The 14,738-nt window shown below is 42.1% G+C and overlaps 1 protein-coding gene across 1 annotated transcript; it reads right to left on the bottom strand.

Moving 5' to 3' along the window:
• LOC109707184 (uncharacterized protein At4g22758-like) lies at positions 8,087-11,374 on the bottom strand. The gene is made up of 2 exons (XM_020228306.1): positions 10,752-11,374; positions 8,087-9,009 (listed from the first exon to the last, which is right to left on the bottom strand). The coding sequence occupies exons 1-2, from the start codon at positions 11,251-11,253 to the stop codon at positions 8,750-8,752; spliced, it is 762 nt and encodes a 253-aa protein (XP_020083895.1). The 5' UTR covers positions 11,254-11,374; the 3' UTR covers positions 8,087-8,749.

Here is a 14,738-nt window from a genome sequence, read left to right on the forward strand (position 1 = left end):
ACTTTATAGGCATTTATAGTTTTCAAGCAAGAAGTACTTTAATAGAAGAAGAGATTGAAGATTTTTTCAAAAAGGCATTGTACGGCTTGAAGCAAGCTCCGCGAGCCTGGTACACACGTATAGATCGATATTTTCAAAAAGCCGAATTTCGTAAGTGCCCTTTTGAACATGCTCTTTACATTAAAAATAGTTCTAATGGTGATCTTTTATTTGTTTCCCTCTATGTTGATGATTTTATATTTACGAAAAATAATTCTGTTATGATTGAAGAATTCAAAAAGAGCATAACTAATGAGTTTGAGATGACTAATATGGGTCATATGGCTTATTATTTGGGCATCGAAGTTTCACAAAAAGATGAAGGTATTTTTATTTCTTAAAAGAAATATGCAGGAGAAATACTTGAAAAGTTTCATATGGCGGATTGTAAACTGGTCATTACTCCAATAGAGATCGGATTAAAGCTTAACAAGAAAGGAGACGGAAAGCTTGTTAATCCCACATATTTCAAACAGTTGGTGGGTAGCCTGCTGTCACGACATAAAGATTTTCTCTGCGATTTCGCGTGCGGACATCTAACGGAGGTTTTGGCTTGGAATCTTCTGGAAGCTTCTATGCGGATCTCGAGACTGATGGTGCGGATACCGGAGGGTCATGAGTCCCTTAGAGTTTCTAGGTAGTCAATAAATGTATAACTCTTCGAGTTCTATGCTTATTTATTAGGACCCTTGGGAGACCGCGTGGCCTCCCCTTTTGGCTAGTAGTATTGTGCCACTTGGCACCTTTTCATTGGCACTATGGGCGGCGAGTGGCCTATAAATAGTGTGGCCTCCACCCCCTCTCATTTCAGAATCCTCTATTGTATTCTCAAGTTTAAAGTAATAGAAGAGCTTTCTTCTTATCTCTCTTTTGTACTTAGTCTAGGGCGAGCGAGGTCCTAACTTAGCAAGTAGAGAGGCAGGCTTGCTCACTTCGCGAAGGAAGGCGAGCGCTGCACGGATTTTGCGAACCAAATCGTTAAGTCCGTGACAGTTGGTATCAGAGCCGATTCGAGAAGGAGCCATATCGTAATCCGAAGCCGGAGTTGTCGACGCTGGGGGTGATCCCCCAAAGCAACCCTCCAAGCGGAGCAAAGGCAAGGACACGCGAATCGCGAAGGATTTCGCGTCGGTCGAGAACCGCCTTGCACTGTTGGAGGACATACTATCCAAAGTGGGTGAAAGGTACACCGAAATGGCCGATATCTTTAACTCCTTTAATGATGATGTACGCAGCATGGAAGAGAGCGTCGCCACTGCCATGGCGACCTTTCGAGGCGAGCTTGAGAAGCTCCAAGGCAACATCACCCGTCGTGACGAGGAGCGGACGAGCTTGATCGAGGAGCTCGTTACCCGAGTCGACGAGGTCGAGGACCTCAAGACGAGGGTGACTATCCTTGAGAAGGCGGTGGCTCGAGGCGGTGAAACGCAGAAGGAGTACACCCCGAAGGTCCGCGTCCCTGAACCCCAATGCTTCAAGGATTCGCGCGACGAGAAGGAAATAGACAATTTCCTTTGGCACATGGAGCGCTATCTCAAGGCGCTGCGGATCGAGGACGAGGAGGACAAGGTCCAAACCGCTTCCATGTACCTCACCGACGATGCGATGCTGTGGTGGCGTCGACGTTCTGCAGAGGCCGAGAAGGGCCAATGCAAACTGGATACTTGGGAAGACTTCGTGCGCGAACTGAAGGCACAGTTCTACCCCGAGCACGTCGAATACTTGGCGCGGAGGCAACTTCGACGGCTCAAGCATACAGGATCCCTCAAGGAGTACGTCAAGGAGTACTCCAAACTGATGCTTGCCATCACCAGCATGACCGAGGAGGATTGGCTATTCTGCTTCCTCGACGGTCTTCAACCATGGGCTAACAAGGAGCTCGTGGCGAGAGACGTCAAGAATGTGAGCTCTGCTATCGCTCAAGCGGAGAAGCTGCTGGAGTATGACAAGCAGGACTTCGCTCGTGGCAAACCATCTAAGGCGGGCAAGGCCAAAGGTGGGGGAGACCGCCGCGAGCAGCGTGATCACAAGGGCCAAGAGCGAAAGGCCCTCCGCAAAAGAAGAAGATCTCTTGCTATGTCTGCGGGGGTGATCACTGGGCGAGAGATTGCCGAAAGAAGAAGACCGTCAATACCATCCAAACTGAGGAGAGCGAAGAACAAGCGGAGACGAAGATGGGCGCGCTACAACTCGTCAGCGCGATCCAGGAGCAGGCGAGCAGCAAATTGCTCAAGAAGGAGCTCCTGTTCGTGGACGTGACCCTCAACGGGAGGGCCACTCGTGCGCTCGTGGACACGGAAGCGACCCACAACTTCATCGCCGAGTCTGAGGCCAAACGGCTGGGCCTCACACTCGAGAAGGACACGAGCAAGATCAAGGCTATCAACTCGGTGGCACAGCCTGTCGTGGGAGTAGCCAAAGGGGTGACGATCGCTGTAGGACCCTGGTCGGGTACAGCGAACTTCACCGCCGCGACTATCGACGACTTCAAAGTCATTCTTGGCATCGACTTTCTAGCTTCATCGAAAGCAGTCCCGATGCAGCACCTCGGGGCCTTGAGCATCATGGAGGAGGCAGCCCCGTGCATGGTCTTGGCTAGCCGCAGCGAGCCAGCGGCAACCCATACCCTCTCCGCTCTGCAACTGCGGAAGGGGGTAAAGCATGGAGAGATCACTTATCTTACGGCCATCCGCGAGGTAAGCAACGAGGACCTCGAGGAGGAAGGCCCTCCAGCGGTAATCGATGCAGTCCTGGGGGAGTTCAAGGACGTCATGCCCCAGGAGTTGCCCAAGAAACTTCCACCCAGGCGGGAGATGGACCATGCGATCGAGCTCGAGCCAGGAGCAAAGCCACCAGCAAAGGCACCATACCGCATGGCCCCGCCAGAGCTCGAGGAGTTGCAGCGTCAACTAAAGGACCTCCTCGATGCAGGCTTCATCAGACCGTCGAAGGCACCCTACGGAGCACCAGTCCTGTTCCAAAGGAAGAGCGACGGAAGCCTGCGGCTCTGTATTGACTACAGAGCGCTCAACAAGGTGACGGTAAAGAACAAGTACCCTATTCCTCTTGTTGCTGACTTGTTTGACCAGCTTGGCGGAGCGAAGTTCTTCACCAAATTGGACCTTCGCTCGGGGTACTACCAAGTCAGGATCGCGGAGGGCGATGAGGAGAAAACGGCATGTGTGACGAGGTATGGAGCCTACGAGTTCCTCGTCATGCCATTCGGCCTGACGAATGCGCCGGCGACCTTCTGCACCCTGATGAACAAACTATTCCACCCCTACCTCGACCGCTTCGTGGTAGTGTACCTCGACGACATCGTCGTGTACAGCAACACTCTGGAGGAGCACGTCGAGCATCTGCGGACGATCTTCCAAGTGCTGCGGGAGAACCAACTCTATGTCAAAAGGGAGAAGTGCTCCTTTGCGAAGGAGGAGGTGCACTTTCTTGGCCACTGGATCGGCCGAGGACAACTCCACATGGACCAGCAGAAAGTGCGGGCGATCTGCGAGTAGGAGGCGCCCACGACGGTGTCCGAGCTGCGATCCTTTCTCGGACTCGTCAACTACTATCGCCGCTTCATCGCAGGCTACTCTGCTCGAGCGGCCCCTTTGACGGATCTGCTGAAGAAAACCCAGTCATGGGATTGGACCCCTCGATGCGCGGAGGCATTCGAGGACTTAAAGCGGGCGGTGATGGAGGATCCGGTGTTGCGGCTTCCCGACTGCAGCCGTCCATTCGAGGTACATACTGACGCCTCAGACTTTGCCATTGGTGGTGTTCTCGTGCAGGACGGACACCCCATCGCCTATGAAAGCCGCAAGCTCAACGACACCGAGCGGCGGTACACGGTACAGGAGAAGGAGATGATCGCTGTGGTGCACTGCCTCAGGACTTGGCGGCACTATCTCCTTGGAAGCAAGTTCGTTGTGCGGACGTACAATGTCGCGACGAGCTACTTCCTCACTCAGAAAAAGCTGTCACCCAAGCAGGCGAGGTGGCAAGACTTCCTGGTAGAGTTCGACATGGAACTCATGTACAAACCCGGGAAAGAGAACCAAGTGGCTGACGCACTCAGCCGCAAGGCGGAACTGGCAGCGGTGTGCCAGATCCAAGGCGCGATCAGGGAGCGAATCCGTGAAGGGACTTGCGAAGACCCTGTGGCCCAAGGACTCGTGCGACTCGTCAAGGAGGGCAAGGCGCAACGGTTCTGGCTTAGCGATGGGCTGCTCCTGACCAAGGGGCGGCGCGTCTATGTGCCCAGATGGGGCAATCTTTGTCGCGAGCTCATGAAGGAGTGTCATGACTCCAATTGGGCCGGACATCCATGACAGAAGCGGACGATGGCGCTGCTCGAGGCCGCCTACTATTGGCCTCGCATGCACGACGACGTGGAGGCGTACGTGCGGACTTGCCTTGTGTGGCAGCAAGACAAGGTGGAGCGCCAGAAGCCTGGAGGCCTCCTTGAGCCCTTGCCTACACCGACGCTTCCATGGGAGAGCATTTCCATGGACTTCATCTCCGCCTTGCCCAAGGTGGGGACGTTGGGGTCCATCCTCATGGTGGTGGACCGATTCTCCAAGTACGGGACTTTCATCGCGGCACCAGCGGATTGCACGGCGGAAGAAGCGGCGCGGCTCTTCGTCAGCAATGTGGTGAAGCTTTGGGGCGTCCTCGAAAGCATTGTGAGTGACTGAGACCCTAGGTTTACGGGCAAGTTCTGGACAGAGGTGTTCCGGATCTTGGGGTCGGAGTTGCTCTTTTTCACCAGTTTTCATCCGCAGACGGATGGCCAGACGGAGCGGGTGAACGCCCTACTGGAGGAGTACCTGCGGCACTATGTCAGTGCCAACCAGAAGGATTGGGTGCATCATCTGGACGTGGCCCAGTTCTCCTACAACTTGCGGCGGAGCGAGTCCACCAACCTTAGCCCGTTCGAGCTTACAACGGGGAGGCAACCACTCACTCCGCATTCTGCTGCTGTGGGCGAGCAGGGCCGCAGCCCAATGGCTCTCCAATTCACTTCTCACTTGCAGGAGAAGGGGGACATTGCGAGAGCCTATCTCGAGAAGGCAGCCCACCGAATGAAGAAGTGGGCCGATGCAAAGCGGCGACCCTTGGAGTTTGCCGAGGGAGATCGAGTGTTGATCAAGCTACAACCACAACAGTTCAAGGCTTTTCGCAAGGTGCACCGTGGGCTTTTGCGAAAATACAAGGGGCCTTTCACTGTCATCAAGCGAGCGGGCAAGGCAGCCTACAAACTGTAGCTCCCCGCCAACCTGAAAATTCATCCTGTCTTTCATGCTAGTTGCCTGCGGCCCTACCATGAAGACGCTGAGGATCCGAGCCGGGGCGTGTCGCAGCGCGCTCCCGCCACTATGACCACTGCTATCGACAAGGAGGTCGAAACCTTGCTGGACACTCGCACCATTCGGCGTCGCGAAGTCCCGAGGAGCGTCGAGTACCTTGTCAAGTGGAAGAATCTTCCGCATGGCGAGGCAAGCTGGGAGAAAGCTGACACTCTCTGGAAGTATTAGAAGCTGATCGATGACTTCCAACACCAGCGCGCAACGAGGGTGTCTACGCAATAGGTGGGGGAGGCTATCACGATATAAAGATTTTCTCCGCAATTTTGCTTGCGGACATCTGACGGAGGTTTTGGCTTGGAATCTTCTAGAAGCTTCTATGCGGATCTCGAGACTGATGGTGCGGATACCGGAGGGTTATGAGTCCCTTAGAGTTTCTAGGTAGTCAATAAATGTATGACTCTTCGAGTTCTATGCTTATTTATTAGGACCCTTGGGAGACCGCGTGGCCTCCCCTTTTGGCTAGTAGTATTGTGCCACTTGGCACCTTTTCATTGGCACTATGGGCGGCGAGTGGCCTATAAATAGTGTGGCCTCCACCCCCTCTCATTTCAGAATCCTCTATTGTATTCTCAAGTTTAAAGTAATAGAAGAGCTTTCTTCTTATCTCTCTCTTGTACTTAGTCTAGGACGAGCGAGGTCCTAACTTAGCAAGTAGAGAGGCAGGCTTGCTCACTTCGCGAAGGAAGGCGAGCGCTGCACGGATTTTGCGAACCAAACCGTTAAGTCCGTGACACTGCGCTACTTAACCGCAACTAGATCCGACATAACCTATAGTGTTGGGTTGATCAGCAGATATATAGAAAAGCCGACTCAGATGCGTCTACAGGCAGCAAAGCGTATTTTACGCTATATAAAAGGAACGGTCAACTATGGTATTGTTTACGCTTATGGTGGCAAATCCAAACTCATCAGATTCACCGATAGCAATTTGGCCAGCGACGTAGAAGAACGGAAAAGCACATCAGGCAACGTATTTTTTCTTGGAAGCGGTGCATTCACATGATTATCGAAGAAACAGGATATCGTAGCTCTCTCGACAGCAAAAGCCGAATACGTGGCTGCGTGAGCAAGCGCTACACAAGCAATTTGGCTTAGAAGAGTTCTCAAAGAATTTGGTGAAAGTCAAAAGGCACCTACAAAAATATTTTGTGATAATAACTCGGCTATAGCAATCGCAAAAAATCTAGTTTTTCAAGGAACGTGTAAACATATTGAAGTCCGTTATCATTATATTCGAGAACTTGTGAAGAAGAATGAGATCAAACTACACTTTTGCAGAAGCGAGAATCAAGTCGCCGATATATATACAAAGCCGCTGACATCGGAAAATTTCATGAAGCTACGAAAGCTACTCGAATGCGAAAAATTGGGTTAAGGAAGGATGTTGATAAGTAACCCAATATTTTTGTTTAGTTTAGATTTATTTCTGTCAAGTTTATCTCTTAATATTTTTGTTGGTTAGACATAAGAGATAAGTTTAAATCTGGTTCAGTTATTGTTATTAGGATTTTGATTTATTCCTATATATAGACGATTGTAAATGTGTGAAAAATAGTCCACCATAGAAATTTAGTCCAAGAATATTTAATTAAGATTTAGTTTTATACTCCTCTCCTTCCAACAGGGAGAAGCTATTGAATAATTAGGCGAGAGAGATGAGATAGAAGAGGAAGCGAGCAATCAGAGGAAAAAAAAAAAAAAGAGAAAAAAAATTAAAAAAAAAAAAATTTTCAGAAAAAGGAGACAAAGGGGCAGACGGTGGAGAAGAGGAATAACATGAAAAGTATTTGAAAGTTGGCCCACCTTAATTAAAAGAGAGAGAATGTGGGCTCTACTAAAATAGGAGGAGAAAAAAAAGGGTAACGTGTGAAATATTTGGAAGGAAGCAGCCTATCCTAATTAAGAATAGAGAAAATGTAGACTCAATTAAGAGGAGGAAAAAAAAAAGATAATATGTGAAATATTAATTTGGAAGGAGGTAGTCTATCCTAATTAAAAAAAGAGAGAATGTGGGCTCAATTAAGAGAATAATTGTGGCTTTAGAAAGAAGATGGATTTTCTGTGAATTACAGAGAGAGCTTGAAATCCACGAAAATTTATTATATTTTATTTTATAGATTTGTGAAAAAAATAGGTACTATGCTACTATGGTGAACAATCCGGCAATGCTTTCGTGGGAGAAAGCTTTTACTGCAATAGTTATTTCAACTAGAAATAATTACCACCAATCAATAGCCTCTGTATTATACAAAGATACTTTTGCAAAATATTATTTCAAAACAAAAATTACCAAAGTACTTTTGATTAGATCTTTGCTATCATTCATAGTACAATACAATTGGTTTGGATCATAGTACAATTACCAAAGTCGTTTTGATTAGATCTTTTTTTATTTTTTTTAATTATACTCTCTTTCTCTAACCTATTTGATTAGAAGTCTTTATTATTGTTGAAAAAAGTATTATACATATTACATGACTATTTTATTTATTATTATTTGATATTAATATCTTATTCCATATTCCTAGTAATCTCATAGTGCGAACCAAAGGGCTGATAAATTCCAAGTTCCAACATTCCCCCCATTTTGGTACATCCATCTTGGCAAAGCATATTCCATGCAGATCTAGAGCAGTTATCAAAAACAAAATAAAAAAAAGTAACTCTAAAACAGACCAAAAAATAAAACTCTCCTTGCACATTTATTTCATCTTACAAGTCGCATTATCAGGAATATTGTTACAATCAGAAGAAACACCAGGTTATATACAATTGCAACACATTGAACTATATTACATTGTAAGATAATTATGAATTTTTTGATTAGCCATCAAAAAAACCAGCCAATCATCGTATTTGTACTATACAAATATATATATACACACACCCCGTTATAATACAAAAGTATGGAGAACCCTGCAGAATATATCAAAGGAATATAACGTCCGTAGTAAAGCTACATTACTGGGTAAATTGCAACATAGGAGGTTTCAATCAGGTCCTTGTCGTTTCAATTGTTACAGTTTGGTCCCTAGCTTCCGCTTTTGGTTTCAAACTCTTACTCCTTTCATTAAATTCCTTCGTTAAATTGAGTAGAAATGCCCACATAATCACCATATAAGAAGTCCAAAGATCGCCAAGCGGCAGTTAGATGACGAGTATGTGGATATTCCTATCCAATTTGGCGAAGGAACTTAACCAAAAAAGTGAGGGGCCTAAATGCAATATTTGAAAGGTGAGGACCAAACTAAGAGTAGCTATAACTTTGAGGACTCCTTGGTGCAATTTACCCTACTATAACCAGAGAAGGGTGCTTAGCTCCTTACAATTAGTAAACAACATCATAAGCAGGTTATACAAGTCACCATCCTCCAAAGCTTCTTTGTTCTTCTGCCGATCTTGTTCAACTTCTTTATAATAAAGGAGAAGAAGTTGGGAGGATCAATCGCCACAGATCTCGGATTGAACAGGATAATTTCACTGCTGATGGTCTTTATATCACTATCTCCTTGGCCAAAATTGAAGGAATTGTTTCCGCTGTTCTTGCGAAGATAGAAGCTCCTGCCCCCAACTTCTCCAATCTTGTCACTTTTGTTCAAACCTGCCAAAAAAGTCTAAAATTCCTAAGTTTTATGTAACACAAACACAATAATAATTCATCCTCGGATCTCTCACCATATACTAAATAGTAATATTATTTGATCGAAGCAAATCCAATGTGCTGACCCCGTCTGATCATTAACTAAACCGATAGCACTTGTTTGGCATCACTTCTGATTTCAGCTATAATTTTGATTACGCTACTACTCTATTACTTCCAAAATAAATTCAAAAAAGAAAAAATCAACTATGTTTTGCACCCACAATCTCTTCCCCCCTCATCATACACTCCGAGATATCGTAACCGTATATATTTTGATAACATAAATTACATTAAAAATCAAAGTGATGCAAAGCATGCTTTTAATAGAAACAACATAAGGGTCAATCAACGACACAAGGGTCCAAGTTGTTTCCTGCATTAACTTCTGATAAAAGTCAATGTAACGCATAAATTTTATAGAAACCCAAGTTGTGAACCTTTAACAAGAGTGTAAATCATTGTAGCTTCTCTGAGTTTCCAGAGAGAATTGGGCAAAATTATAGCAGTTCCAGGTTTTAGGACACATGGCCAAAACTAAGGACCACTTCCCCCAATTAATGCGCATACCTAGCTACAAAACGCCCATTTTATCCCAAACATTCCCCAGGGACAAAGATACGGAAATGCATATTAAGGATGATGATATCTCAACAAATTTATTGAATCCAGACACACTTTATAGATTGAATTTGACCAGATTCATAGAATTTTTTCTAATAACACCACTCAAAAAACCGGATATTTTTCCACATTCCATGATCCAAATCCCAATATATAAGCAACGCATTAAACAGAGCATTAAAAAAATAATAATCATTAAATGGGAAAGGCTAAATTGTATCTTTAGTCCTCAATTTTTAATTTATGATCATTTCTGAGTTTAACTTTTAGAATTATAATTGTTGCTAACATGGAGTGATGCAATAGTATTGTAATGAATGATATAACAATTACAAAAATATCATAGTTACATATGGAATGAGGCTACTATATAGTACAGGAGCTCCGGTACTATAGTCTTGTTTTTGAGTTTAGAGTGTTCAAATCAATGATCCAACCCGCCTAATATGATCTAGGATATATGAAGTTCTTAGGAGTAATTTTTTTTTTTTTCAACATCGTTTACTAAGTAAATAATGTCAAAATAAACGGTAAAAATTGAACAATTTTAAAATTTGAGGATATGACTTTTAAATTTAAAATCAATGATGTTGACCTTGATCTAGATAGTTTAAAGTATTTTTTATCAAAATTTAAATAAATTTAGATTATTCTACACCGTTAAACTACAAACTCGTCATAGTAACCATTGAAAATTGACAAGTTTGAAATGATTTGATCAAAAAGTAAACTATACCCAAAAAAATATAAAATTTATTTCTAAAAACTTAAAATTTTCTAAATCAATTTTAACAGTATGGATAGTGAATTTGAACACCCTAAAATTAAAAATAAGACAATAGTACCGGAGCTCCGGTAATATAGATAGTACATGAGCCTAGCTTATTATATATGATGGCCGCAGCAGTAACACATCACTATCTAGTCAATGAAATTGAACTGCAAAATTAAATTATAATAATCTAAAAATTTTAAGTTGCAAAAACTATAACAAATTAATGCTTTAGTACCGAAAGTGCAATTTACCCAATGGGGGATAGAAAAAAAGAAAAAAGGGGAAAAGGAAATAGGGTTTTTACTTTGGAGGGAGAAGTGGGAGTGGTGGAGCTGGAACGCGGCGGCGGCGGCGGGGTCGAGCTTAGGGCTCCGCCCCTCTCGGCCGTACCTCTCCACCACCGCGGCGATCGCCTCCTCCACGCTGGCCCCGAGCCGCACCATCGCCCGCACCGGCCCCGCGCTCCCCTCCACCGTCACGCTCACCACCACCTTCGCCTCCCCCCACCGCTCGCCGAGCGCCGCCGCTGGGGAGCGCGGCGCCCGCGCGAAGAGCGACGGCGACGACGAGGTCGACAGGTCGCCGCCTCCGCCGCCGATCTGTGCGGCGATCGTCGGCGATCGCCGCCGATCGGGGTCGTCGTCGTCGCCGCCGCCGGAGGTCGATCGGGGGGTCCAGAGGACGGGCTCGGAGGCGGTGCGGGGTAGGATCTTGATCGCCGCTTTCGGACGGCGGCGGAGTCGAGCTGCGGCGGCGGTGTCAGAGGGTGAGGTGCGACGCCTAGGGTTAGGGTTTCCTTGGAACATAGTATCTTAGAGAGAGAGAGAGAGAGAGAGAGAGAGAGAGAGGGGTTTGGGTGGGTTGAGTGGGGAAGGTGAGGGTTCGGCCTCTCATGGGGAGGAGGGAGTTGGGAGGAGGAAACTGTTAGTTGGAAAAGGACGTAAAATTGTACAGGGACCCCTTAACTTTATGATAATTGTAATTCACCCCTCAATAAGCTTTATTTGTGACTCTCATTATTATTAATTATTTTTGTCATTCAAATTAGTGAGGTACTATTTATAGCTCTCATTTTAATAGTTTCAATTAGAGTATAACTACTATACTATTAAAAGTATAGAGGATCTGGTATTTTCGATTTTTTGGCTCTTAAATTAATATTTTTTGATTATTTTTAATTTTTAGATTAATATTATTATTATGTGGGACAACTCAACCTAGAGAGATTATTCAACCCTGCAGGACAGCAATCATCCTAATCATTTAATTCTTAATCCAAGAGACAAAAAGTCAGAGGCACCAAGTCTTCTATTTTTTCAATAGTATAGTAACTCTACACGGTTCAACTAGTCGTTAGCATGCCCATATTATATTAATCTTTTTGTATGTTTAATAATAGTAACAATTACTATTTTATCAATTAATGATAGAATTAAAAAAATTAATTTCTTTAATTAAATTTATTATTTGGATATCACGTCTCTCATATTAAAATTATAATAAAATTTGGTAATGGTTTTTTTGCAGCTTTTTTAACTTATAGTTAACCAAATTGCTACTTTTAACTAATTTTATTTCAATTTAGTTAAGTAATTTGAATAAAAGAAATTTGGAACACCTTTTTGAAAAATATCCTATAGCTGAGGGGTCTCGATGCGTTTTTGTCTTGCGTTGAAATTTGGCAATGTCTATAGCAGTTACGTGCACCTGAGCGTTCGATCCTCTACATAAACGCATTTTTACAACAAATACGACGGGACACGTGGCTCTCTTTTGAATGCTTTGTACAGGAGTAGCAAATGAAATTGTGCCACGTTAGCATATATTACAGAAGCATACAACTGGCGTTGTAGAGGATGCGCGCTTAGGGGCCCTCGGATTCTGCGCGTGGGGGGTGGTAATGCGTGCCCCTGAAGTTTAGGAGAATTTACGGAGACGCCACTGGGCTATTTGTCGACTTCTGAAATTTATTATTTTTTAATTTATTTTATTATTATTATTATTACATTATTGGTGCAAATAATAGAATGGAAGAAAAAACTAAAAAAAAATAATTATTGGGGTGAATTATTTATAGCATAGAAAAAAAAAAAAGTCATTAGTTTATTTTAGGGTAAACTTCAAATACCATCCATATATTTTTGCATTTTTTCACTTTAGTATTCTATAATTTAAAGTGTATTAAGTTAGTGTCCCGCAGTTTCATTTTTATTTTTTCTTCGGCTTCTCCGTTAATATTTCATTAAAGAAAAAATTTCAAATACCATTCATGTAATTTCACACTTTCTCACTTTAGTACTCTGTGGTTTAAAGTATATCAATTTAGTGTCATGTGGTTTAGTTTTACTTTTTTATTATCGATTCTACTAATTTTTTTTGTTAAATCAGTGACAAAGTTAAAATTAAAGAGTACTAAAGTGAATATTCGATAAATTTAAGTGTGGTATCTCAAATTTTTTTATATATAATTAAACGAAATACTAATGAAAAAGCTGACAAAAAGATAAAAATGAAACCACAGGACACTAACTTGATACATTTTAAACTACAGGCTACTGAAGTGAAAAAGTGTGAAACCACAGGGGTAGTATTTGAAGTTTACCCTTTATTAAATTATATACAAAAAACTTACTCCGTCTAGATTTATCGAATATTCACTTTAATATCCTTTAGTTTTAATTTTGTCATTGATTTAACGAAAAAAATTAATGAAATTGATAATAAAAAGATAAAAATGAAGCCACAGAGTACTAAATTGATACAGTTTAAACCACATGGTACTAAAGTGAGAAAGTGTGAAACCACAGGGTGGCATTTGAAGTTTTTTTCTTATTTTATGAGCCACTTCTCTCAACACAACATCAAAAATAAACTAGGCATTATCTAAATTCACCGATAAAATTGTATATATTAAATAATATATATAATTTGTGAGTATTCCATTGTCTTAGTTATATTTAATAATTTTGATCGTCAAAAAAAAAATAAAAATTACTATTCAAAAAGTTTGATGCTATTAATAGCATCATTGCTCAAAATTTAGTTGATTTTTCGATAATTTTATAGAACTTTATTAGTCATTAATATATTATTTATATGAAATATGAGGAATGTGGTATTTTAGTTTTCGAAGTTTTTGAATTATAATAATATCCTACCGGACAATACAATAATAATTAAAATATTATATTATCTCGATATTAATAATTCATCATTTCTTATTCAAAAAAATTAGATTGTGAAACTCAATTGCAATAATTTAAAATGAGTTCTAAAATATCACATACTTCATGTATTGAGCTAAAAATGATAACTAAATAAAATTTGAGGACTAAACTGTCATCCACCTCATAGTTTGAGGAAAGCCTCTATTTGGTTGGGAGTTAAGGGGTGGAATAACTCCTTAATTCCCATATTATTTCCAAACATCCCAAAAATTGGTGGGGTTAGCTAACCCTACTTCAAATGGGCTATCCCGGATTAATTAACCCCATCTAACTCCAACCAAATACTATTTTCTATTCATAATAACCCGCTATCCTTTTTATCCCACCTACTTCAGCTAAATATTATTTTTTACTATCCTGAACTAACTCAAACCCCCAACTAAATATAAAAATACTCTAACATCATCTTAATCCTGAACTTAACTCTATCCCTGGAATAACTAGTTTTTTTTTAATCCCGAACCAAACGGTAAACTTTAGCAAAAATAGAGACTTCAATTTATTATTATATTTATAAATATAGATATAATCGAGAGAGAAATTTTCTACTGATAATTTTTTATTAGTAAAAGTATTGGGAAGATGAAAGATAACGCCCCCAACCCAACCTATGCTCATATAATATTTTAAATAGATCCCTTCCCCAACCCAAGGTAGCTCGAAAGCTCCACCCCACATCAGTTGAGTACAAATATTAAAAAAATAGTTCTCTAATAATTTAAAATTTTTAGAAAATAATATTATTTTGTATAACTTAACATAGTGCAGTGCCATAATAAAATGTCTGAATTTTAATTCTTATCATGCTCCTTGCTTTATTTTTCTTTTTTTTTTGTTTAATTCAATCTCACGTTTTGAGCATACAAAAAACTCGAAAATTATTCGGATGTAAGAAAAAGTCCTGAGTATAAATATTAAAAATTTTATTTTTAAAAACAATCTAAAATTTTAAAGAGCATGGATTATTTCATGGCATTTAACAAATCCACCGACCCCGACCCCGAAGACAAAAAAGGCAAAGAAAACTGGAAGAAAGGACAAAACTGATTTGAGTCGCCAATCAC

This window comes from Ananas comosus, linkage group 3, assembly GCF_001540865.1.
Source record: "Ananas comosus cultivar F153 linkage group 3, ASM154086v1, whole genome shotgun sequence".
In the NCBI taxonomy this organism is placed as follows: domain Eukaryota; kingdom Viridiplantae; phylum Streptophyta; class Magnoliopsida; order Poales; family Bromeliaceae; genus Ananas; species Ananas comosus.